Below are 10,819 nucleotides of genomic sequence, written 5' to 3'. Positions count from 1 at the left end.
CTACAGCCAAATGGTGGTAGCTTATATTGGTGTTGAGTGATGTGCTGCACATGCACGGTGCTCACGTGTTGATGGGGGCTCAGTGCTGTAGATAATGTTTAGCATAAGGGGAATGTGAAATATTAGCATGTGATTTGTAGCCGATCCATCTCATCAATAACCCGACTGTCAGCAGTGTTGGGAAGGTTACTTTTAAAATGTATTCCATTACAGATTACAGAATACATGCCCCAAAATGTATTTTGTAACGTTACTCAATGAGAGTAACGTATTTTGAATACTTTGGATTACTTAATATATTATCATGCTGTTTACAACTACGTGAATGTGATTTATTACTGTTACTGAAGGTCCGCGGCTCCGAACCGTAGTAAAGGGACCTCTGGCTAATACGTCGGGCTCGTAGCTGAAAACTAGCTTTACTTTGTTGTCTGGGTCACTTTGCTAGCGAGAGACAGAGAGAGGCGTTGAAAGGCTGCTGCAACAGAACTTATTGTTTCAGAGGAAAACACGAACACGGCGTACAGTCGAGTCTTAATAGCTTACTTACAGCTGGGCTCGTCAGGCTCTCTTCTTGGCTGCAGTGGTTATTATTATATTTACATGCTTCCAGCTCCCGTTTCTGCTCCGTGACAGCTCGTACTTTTCCTTTTTCTCCCTCCCGCACTCACAGACACATCACGGGTATGGCAGTCCATCCTCCCTGCAGCACGGACTACACCGCCCATCAGGCTACATGCTTTAGGGCGATGCCTGTAGCATTCTGCCTGTTAGCTTAGCACAACAACAACAACAACAACAACAACAAAAAGGCCTCTCTCACCCAGGAAACACACAGAGAGAGAGAGAGAGAGCGTCACCCTGTAACCATGGCAACCGTAACGCTGCCGCCTGGAACAACAGAACGTACAGTGGGGCAAAAAAGTATTTAGTCAGCCACCGATTGTGCAAGTTCCCCCACTTAAAATGATGACAGAGGTCAGTAATTTGCACCAGAGCTACACTTCAACTGTGAGAGACAGAATGTGAAAAAAAAATCCATGAATCCACATGGTAGGATTTGTAAAGAATTTATTGGTAAATCAGGGTGGAAAATAAGTATTTGGTCAATAACAAAAATACAACTCAATACTTTGTAACATAACCTTTGTTGGCAATAACAGAGGTCAAACGTTTACTATAGGTCTTTACCAGGTTTGCACACACAGTAGCTGGTATTTTGGCCCATTCCTCCATGCAGATCTTCTCGAGAGCAGTGATGTTTTGGGGCTGTCGCCGAGCAACACGGACTTTCAACTCCCGCCACAGATTTTCTATGGGGTTGAGGTCTGGAGACTGGCTAGGCCACTCCAGGACTTTCAAATGCTTCTTACGGAGCCACTCCTTTGTTGCCCGGGCGGTGTGTTTTGGATCATTGTCATGTTGGAAGACCCAGCCTCGTTTCATCTTCAAAGTTCTCACTGATGGAAGGAGGTTTTGGCTCAAAATCTCACGATACATGGCCCCATTCATTCTGTCCTTAACACGGATCAGTCGTCCTGTCCCCTTGGCAGAAAAACAGCCCCATAGCATGATGTTTCCACCCCCATGCTTCACAGTAGGTATGGTGTTCTTGGGATGCAACTCAGTATTCTTCTTCCTCCAAACACGACGAGTTGAGTTTATACCAAAAAGTTCTACTTTGGTTTCATCTGACCACATGACATTCTCCCAATCCTCTGCTGTATCATCCATGTGCTCTCTGGCAAACTTCAGACGGGCCTGGACATGCACTGGCTTCAGCAGCGGAACACGTCTGGCACTGCGGGATTTGATTCCCTGCCGTTGTAGTGTGTTACTGATGGTGACCTTTGTTACTTTGGTCCCAGCTCTCTGCAGGTCATTCACCAGGTCCCCCCGTGTGGTTCTGGGATCTTTGCTCACCGTTCTCATGATCATTTTGACCCCACGGGATGAGATCTTGCGTGGAGCCCCAGATGGAGGGAGATTATCAGTGGTCTTGTATGTCTTCCATTTTCTGATGATTGCTCCCACAGTTGATTTTTTCACACCAAGCTGCTTGCCTATTGTAGATTCACTCTTCCCAGTCTGGTGCAGGTCTACAATACTTTTCCTGGTGTCCTTCGAAAGCTCTTTGGTCTTGGCCATGGCGGAGTTTGGAGTCTGACTGTTTGAGGCTGTGGACAGGTGTCTTTTATACAGATGATGAGTTCAAACAGGTGCCATTCATACAGGTAACGAGTGGGGGACAGAAAAGCTTCTTACAGAAGACGTTACAGGTCTGTGAGAGCCAGAGATTTTCCTTGTTTGAGGTGACCAAATACTTATTTTCCACCCTGATTTACGAATAAATTCTTTACAAATCCTACCATGTGGATTCATGGATTTTTTTTTCACATTCTGTCTCTCACAGTTGAAGTGTACCTCTGGTGCAAATTACTGACCTCTGTCATCATTTTAGGTGGGGGAACTTGCACAATCGGTGGCTGACTAAATACTTTTTTGCCCCACTGTACCTATCAAACAAAACCCAAACAGTCCTGACCCGCGACAAAATGAAACAGGAAAGTACCGCCGTGTAATCCATTTATTTCAACAAAGTAACTGTATTCTGAATACCACCTTTTTAAACGGTAACTGTAACAGAATACAGTTACTCATATTTTGTATTTTAAATGCGTAACGGCGGTGCATGTACTCCGTTACTCCCCAACACTGTCAGACGTTAGCTGTGCGGCTGGACCCTCGCTGTGTGGCGTCTGCAGAGATCAGCTGACAGTCTTTAACATTAGAAACCTAATAGAGTCGGTAACGCTGACAACAATGAAGCCAGTGGTGTTCATTGAGCTCCTCAGTGCGTCTGTTTGGAGTGAAGTGGCGGCTGGAAGCCATTGTCCACAGCTCCGCTGGATGTTTGTGTGCATGTGCTTGTGATTTTCCACGGTGTGTTAGTGCAGCTCGTGGATGTGCTCACTGCTTTGCTGTCCTGACATTCTTCTCATCTCCAGCTCCTTTATGAGGCTTTTTATTGTGTGAATGTATATTTTTATTGATGCTTATTGACACATAACGTGAATATGTCGAATGGAAAGACAGACTTGCATATTTATTTGTGAGTCTGAATGATCCACCCTCAGTTGAGTGGACGCTTCCCACAGTGATCCACTCTGAGTGTGACACAGAGTCCTGTGAGCTGAAGCGTCTGCGTTATGTTAGGACAACCGAGTTGGGTGGAGGTGGGTCTGTGGGCTGCCATGGCTAACACCGTCCATTAATGCAGTGCATGTAACCTCATTACAAGCTGATACACTGAAGCGGACACGTGCTGTTAGCAGCACCCGAGTACCTCGCTGGTCTCCTCAGTGAAGCCAGACCTGGACCCAGGCTCCACGTGGACTCTGATCAGGCTCCTCTAACCGAGTGCTCACAGGGCCTCTGATCAGCTGGTGATGTTGGGTGAAGCCCTGCTAGGACTTTGGCCACAGTCTGCTATTAATGTGCTCGATCAATCATTTGAATCCCCTCTGTGAAGCCCACTCTCTGGACTTTGTACTCAAAGTGTGACTTTGCAAATGAAGATTAATAACGTTTGTGTTCAGCCACCTTAAAGCCAACCACAGAGTGAAGGGAGCTGCCGAAGACGTCAGGAGACGCGGCTGAGTGTGTTTAGATTCTGTTCTACTGTCACACCAGCTGCAAGCCGAGAGATTAAAACCATTGAAACATTTCAAACATGTCCTGTAGTCATTTGTTGTGTCACATAGCTCTGCTGGCTGACGGCTTCACGACTGTGTTTATTAGGGGTGCAACGATACACAAAATTCACGGTTCGGTTCGGTTCGATACTTTGGTGTCACGGTTCGATATTTTTTCGATACAAAAAAAATGTTCATGCCTTTTTAATTTGTCATTTATTAAAATTATAAATATATATTTTAACTCAAAAGTACAGTTTTTAAATTTAACCCTAACCCTTGTGGGTGTTTTTTATTTTGACAGCGAATGCGCACCTGCGGACCACTTATGTGCAGCCCTGGTTATTTAGCTCGTCATATCGCAGCCACAGAAATTCTTTTGTCCATGAAACCATAAAGCTGCACTTTCTTTTTGCCTTATAGTCTGATTTGTCATAACTTCTCCTGCTGCTTTTACACGCGCACTCACATAAGCTCAGCGATTCTCTGCGCGATCAACCTCTCACATGTTTAAGCTTGCTGCGGGAGATTTCACTTGTCATGTTTGCATAGTAAGCTAACGATTAATAAGATGATGTCAGAGGAATTGGTGCACAAATTATCATCACTCACAGATCAGTGCTGTCGCTCTCTATACACAGTTCGCACGATTGCAAAGTGAAAGCAAAAAACGAGCGCAAATTCAAACGCGACTTCAATATGTCACATATTGACAGTGGCTCACCGATGCCAATGACATAATTACCCAGCTACATTTCTGAAAGAATGCAAAAGCATTGACATATATTTTTCCTTCCTACAATAGGCCGACGGGCAGGGAAGAGATAGATTTTGGTAGCCCGACTGAAAAAATCGCTAGCTCCGGGACGTCGGGCTAGCGATATTGCGAGCCCTGTATCTGATTGAGGAATCACTCATCTTTGGAAAAGAGAGTTTATTACAGAGAAATGGCTCTTTCCAAAATAAAAGCTATACTATCCGCTTCTTCTGGGCTATATTCTCAGCAGCATAAGGAGAATCATGTGCTAACAGCTGTCTAAATGACTCGGCTAAAGTTAGTAGCATGCTTCTTGTTTTTGTCTTTGCACTAGGATGATGTCGGTGTAAATGTGCAGTCATATTCGTTGTGTTCCCACTAGTGCTTTCAGGTTAATCTCGTTGAAATGACCTTAACGCCACAACACGGCAAATCTCCGTTAACGAGCTACCGCCGATCGCCCCGTGCATGGGGCTAGACGGCCAACACGTTAACGAGCTAACTGCGCTAACACACTAGTTCCCACCCATGTAATTGAGCATTGCATGGCACATCCAACATACTGTTTTACTTTAGTCCATGACTCGCTTACCTTCAGGGTCATACGTCACATGAAAACCAAAATAATTCCAAACGCCAGATCTGAATGAGGGTGGGGGAGGTCCATGTTGCAAGAAGAGCTTAACTTCTGTCTCGCTAGCTTGCCCTGCGCTCTTCCTCCTGACTATGCTGTCTGTGTTGAGCGCTCAGTGGATCTGCGCTCGACAGTGCAGCCTAGGCGGAGTAGTCGAACACAGATTCACTGAGCGCTCAACACAGACAGCATCGTCAGAAGGAAAGTTGATTAAATAAATTACAAATGTTGTATTGTTCGACACATATGCGTACCGAACCGAAAGCACTGTATCGAACGGTTCAATATCGATACGAATATCGTTGCACCCCTAGTGTTTATGTGCCAGGAACTGTCTTCTGTGTTTGCTTCAGGCAATGCTGGATGTAGCTGCCAATGAAGGCTGGCTCGTCACAGCCATCAGCATCTGCAATCTTGTGCAAATGATCGTCCAGGGCCGCTGGCTGCACGACTCCTCCTTACTGACGCTCCCACACGTAGAACAGCAACACCTCGGCCTGTTCAGGTAAATCGTCGTTCTGCTCGCTGTGCAGCGTGTCCTGCTTCGGTATTTTGGGAACGAATCCTTCATCTCAAGTAAAAAAGCCTTTAATCATCCTAATGTGTGACTGTGAGTATAGTTAAGGATTCAGTGTTGTTTCACAGTTAGAAGCTGAGAGTGAAGATTAGGTCGAGTTTAGGGACAGAGTCAGAGAGGCCAGGCTTGGGCCTGTGCAGGGACGGGGTAGTGGACATATTGGACAAAGGATGTTGAAGGTGGAGCTTGCAGGCAGGAGGGAAAGAGGAAGAGCACAGAGAAGCTCCGTGGACGGGGTGAAGGAGGATGCTGGGGACAGGGCGAGGCGGAGGGGGTGATGTACCTGTAGCCTGAAGCTGTTCCCACCTTCAGGTGTAAGTCTCAGTAACACTGTGCAGTCACTCAGGTACAAACACGAAGCCTGCATTTGGACACTTGTGTCCTTTTAATGGTAAGAGCCAACCTTGTCTCTGATGCCTCCTGTTTTAGGAACAGGGGAAACAGGAAGGGGCAGGGAGGTTTGAACGAGCCGATCGAAGGACTTCCTGAGCTGATCGCTGCCTGTAATGGAAATGAAAGCGTCTTCTCTGCTATGGTGGCCCGACAGCTTCATCCGAGTCACACTGCTCAGGTAAGGCTGCAGAAATGATTCGTCTAAATGTGCAAATGGAAGCAGCCAGTCTGGATTTGCTGCAGAGATGATGGAACAATCTAAGCATGGCTGTGCCCCGCGTGGTCCATGCAGATCACACACAGCAGTGTCACAGCGATACGCCAGGATCCCCGATCACAGCTCCAGTTTAAGTGCTAATTGCAGCAGTAATGAGAGTGTCCGGGCACGGCAGCAGGCCCTGCAGCTTCACCCAATCGCCGTCTCTGCTGCCCCCACCCTCGCCACGTTTACCCCCAGCTCCCCGCCGGCCTGCAGTGTGGCGGCCTCTCTAATTAAATAATTAGATGTGCAGCAGCGTTCCTGTCTGACTGTCTCAGGAAGAGTAATCCTCACATAAATAGCTTTTCCCCTCCGTGCCCCCCCAGTCAGACGGCCGCACAGCCTCCTAGCTCTGCTTTGTTTTCATCCCTCTGTCTGCGTTTGTCCTCTGCCTCCCTCCTGGCAGCTTCTTTGGGTTGAAGCAGCTGTCCTGCAAGCAGCTAACGAGGCCCGCCGCAGCCTCGGCGTCACAACTCGCCATTTTATTTCTAAGCTTCGCTTTCACACGTCTGCAGCTTTGACTGGACTCATGCTGCAAACAACAGGTGATTTCCTGTCCGCTAAAACATATATCAGTGTAGATAACATCCAATCATTTCCACTGCTGGCTAACATGTGACTCCACTGTACAGCCTGTCAAGCTTCTCACCAGCTCTTCCAATGAGGTTCGAACACAGCTGTGTCACAATGAGTGTGTGTGATCGTGTGTCCGTTAGCTCTGATAAAGTGCTGCAGATTCAGGATGCCCTGTGTGTTACACAAACAGCTTGTGTTCATGGTAAATCCAACGTTCCTCAGGCGTGGTCGTTCCTGAGCCATCTCCCAGTGCTGGAAGTTGAGATGAGCATGAAGGGCTGGTGGGAGGAGAGCCAGGAGCAGACGGAGCGTCCCATCCCTGCAGCAGGAGCTAACCTCAGGAAGGAGAGCAGCTGGCTGGACGTCCACGCTGACCAGGAGTATGTTCTGCAGGTGTCACTGAGACGCCTCAATCTGGGACAGCAGAGGGTCAGTATCCACAATATTCTCTAACAGGCGGCTGCTCCCAGTTTGAACACAGTGGCTTATTTAGCAGCTGAGCAGACGCTGACCCCAGAGGCTGCTGGGACGAGCTTTAGCTAATAGTTCATGTAGTGCTCAGTACAAGCCTGCAGAGAGCAGCAAACTCGGCCTGCACAGAGTGATGACAGTCGGACTTTCAACAGTCACATATTGAATGTGTAGCTCGTGAGTAATGAAGTGAGATGCATGTTGTCAGCCTCACCTGTCGTCACGCTCACACCTCAGACGTTACAGCGGGGCTGGGCGGACCCCTCCGTCGAGGAGACGTTAGGAGAAACACAAAGTTTCCTCTCCGAGCTCTGACACCAGAAACATGTCATCTCAGCGTGTTCTGGAGGTTAAATCCACAAAACACAAGAACAATATAAAATCCAGTCAAGCATAGAAATATACCAGCACTGCTCAATGAGGCTGAAGAAACCAGACCACACAGTGACTCTGCTCTCTACAGGAAGTGAAGCATAGAGTCTGATTGGATGCTTTGTAAATCAAACTGAATTAAACTGGTGGTGCATGCTAGACGTGAGGTCATGCAGTGTTTCCTACCTGCCACGTTAAGGCAGCCCTGTTTTAATAATAGCATCCAACATGTGAAACTCCCCAAACTTCAGTGTGCACGATGTGTGTTGTTCCAGAGGAGGCAGGACAGCAAGGCCCAAGCTCCCAGGTTCCCCAAGGCCAAGGATGAGGGCTGGTTCCTCGTGCTGGGGGAGGTGGATCGCAGGGAGCTGCTGGCTGTGAAACGGCTGGGATACGTGCGTAACCACACGGCCGTGTCCATGGCCTTCTACACCCCGGAGAGGACCGGAAAGTAAGTCTGGTCTCCCACACACTGAGCGCACTGGTCTGTAGGCAGAACGTGAAATACTGTGACATTTATGTAGCACGTTACGACGTGCCTGCAGGCTGTCAATGCGATGCACCAGTCATGCCGATCAGTCCTCGGGCGCAGCGTGGACTGTGGAGGGATTAGTGGTGGTAAAATGGAAATTACACTGTTGCGTGAGTCCAGCAGCTCACTGCTGATCGGCTCCTCTGTGCCAGATCACTGGCCTGCGCAGTGTCTCAGCTTCTCCTCATTATCTTTTTAAAAGTTTATGTAGAAGCAAAGAAATGAACGTGAACACAGTTTCCACTCTGTCGCTGTCTCAGGTGATTTTCAGGCCTGTTTTTCCTCCTCTCAGGTGTATTTACACGCTGTACCTGATGAGTGACAGCTACCTGGGTCTGGACCAGCAGTATGATGTTCACCTGAACGTAACGCCTGCCAGCATCGCTGCACAGGTCAACAGCGAGGTCTCACATTCGGATCTGTCCCTGGGCTGAGGAAGTACCTCTGTGTCACGTCGGCGACGTCTGTCAGTCACCGCTTTGCTGACCTCGGAAGTGACGTCGTTTCTTTCTCACGCACTGTGGCTGTGCTCACTGTGGTGCACCGGTGCCAAGGACCGCCTCATTCTCATTCATTTAACTTTTAATTGGCAACATCCAACAAGAGTCTGCTGCTGCGCCGTTCTTGATTGGCCGGATCTTTGTGTGTGGTGTCAGATATATAAGCATGGCGGCACACGTTCGAACAGCAGCTGTGTAGCTGTGAAATGTAGCTCTGTGCCTGATTTGTAGAGAACATCGTACAGATTATACCAAAGCACATCACCGAACACAAACAGGTTGCTGTCGTGTTTGGGAGGTTGTGGGCTGACAGTAACACAAAGCTGTGTTAAAGGTGAGCACGCTGTGGAGCTTCAGCTCAACAACAGGATCATACATTTCCCTGACTCCGTGCCTGTGTGGATGTGGAAACGCAGTGTGACAAACCTTCTGTGGCCTCGTGTTGGAGCAGCAGCCAGTGTGGGTGAGAGATTTCTGTGAAGGGCAGAAAATGTGCAAATCGTTTTGGATCAGATGTGGAAACAGAAGTGTTTGTTTGGATGAAGTGCTTTGAGTTCAGGTGTGTGAACAAAGCTTCCTCCTCCCTCACCGCTGCATGCTTCAGAGGCCCTGAGCCTAACGCTGCTGTCTGTGGCCTTTGTGTGGATGTGTATGAACCCCGTGAGCAGCACTGTGCCGCCAATCATTAAAGAATTTACATTTGGTTTTGAATAAAGTGTTTTGTGTGGCTTCAAATTGTAATTGTGCGTTTTTCATTTCATTCACTTGTTTATTTGGAGTTTTCGTTCTCAGTGATTGCTTACAGCTCAGTCATGTCTGATGTGCTGTGAACACCATGCATACACTGTGTAAAAGTCTATTTAGGTTCAGTCAGTGACACCACAGAAAAACATGAACTGACCTCGTGCTGGAATAAAACATGGAGGCTGCAGCAGTGTCGAGTGAAGCAGGTGACGGTGGGCGGGTCTGAGCCAAGACTGCAGACCAGGAGACATCCATACAGAGCACTCTGTCCACACTGTCCACACTGTCCACCGCAGAGCTGCTGGCAGCAGGAACCACGCTGGATGAAAGATAAACATGAACATGCAGGTTCAAATGAGCTCGTGCTCGGTTTCCTTTGTTAGGCCAAAAGTTTGAAGGCTTTTTCTTTTGGGTGTTTCACACTCAGTTATTGAAATAATATTTCACTGTAAATTCATGAAAAGCAAGTGAGCGTGTCAACATATAGAATATGCCCCTAATATGATCCTGATTCTAATCCTGGTTTAAATCCTCAGACCAGCTGAAGTAAGGAAAACATCATGTGTGGGGCGTCAACAGAGACCCAGCAGGAAGAAGCTCCAAACGGCTCCAAATCACAACAGCCAGCGCCTCCAGGCAGGGGCGTGATTCCAGGGGCATGGGGGGGTATGACCCCCCCCCCCCCCCAATAATCAGACCCAACCAATATACCCCCCCCCCAATAAAATTATGTATTATCTTGCATAAATAGGGTGTTGATTTTCTTTACTCGTTTCTGGTATTACCAGCAAAACAGTTGCATGTTTAATCATCTGGGAATCGACCCACATATTTATTTATTTAAATAAATAAATTTATTTATTTATTTAAATAAATGTATTTATATAAATAAATGTATTTATATAAATAAATTTATGTATTTATATAAATAAATTTATTTATTTATTTAAATAAATAAATAAATTTATTTATTTAAATAAATAAATAAATCTGGGTCAGGACCCCCAATGTTCAGCACAAAGTTACACGATGCCTGCAGGCGCTTTGTATTGGAAGCTAGACCCCACAGTAATACATAAAATAATAATTTTAAAAAGTTTCCGGTATTTGAAGCTGTTAAAATTGAAACGTGTTGCCTGTCAAACAGACGCTTTCTATAAAAACAAGCGGTCTAAAGCAGCCTCGCTTTACGCTCCGCTCAAGCAAAACATTTATGAGGTTGTGTGGTGGGAACTTTGCCCGAGGCCGTGGAGCCTTTTCAGCCCAGAGGAGCACAGAACCACGAGGTTCCACACAGAACCACGAGGTT

The 10,819-nt window shown here is 47.1% G+C and overlaps 1 protein-coding gene across 9 annotated transcripts in view; it reads left to right on the top strand.

Annotated features, from left to right (window-relative positions):
* The window catches only part of ascc3 (activating signal cointegrator 1 complex subunit 3), a 149,186-nt gene extending 139,679 nt beyond the window's left edge, over positions 1-9,507 (top strand). For 8 of the 9 annotated variants that reach the window (XM_076889658.1, XM_076889656.1, XM_076889661.1 and 5 more), the window contains 5 exons: positions 5,440-5,591; positions 6,093-6,234; positions 7,114-7,320; positions 8,010-8,185; positions 8,559-9,507. In XM_076889658.1, coding sequence (XP_076745773.1) covers positions 5,440-5,591; positions 6,093-6,234; positions 7,114-7,320; positions 8,010-8,185; positions 8,559-8,700 — 819 coding nt within the window. In that variant the 3' untranslated portion in view covers positions 8,701-9,507. The remainder of the gene's footprint in view (positions 1-5,439; positions 5,592-6,092; positions 6,235-7,113; positions 7,321-8,009; positions 8,186-8,558) is intronic. The other variant, XM_076889663.1, reaches the window with a different exon arrangement.
* The last annotated feature ends 1,312 nt before the right edge of the window (positions 9,508-10,819 follow it).

Source organism: Maylandia zebra, linkage group LG11 (assembly GCF_041146795.1).
Source record: "Maylandia zebra isolate NMK-2024a linkage group LG11, Mzebra_GT3a, whole genome shotgun sequence".
Classification (NCBI taxonomy): domain Eukaryota; kingdom Metazoa; phylum Chordata; class Actinopteri; order Cichliformes; family Cichlidae; genus Maylandia; species Maylandia zebra.
This window is presented reverse-complemented; position numbering and strand designations above follow the sequence as displayed.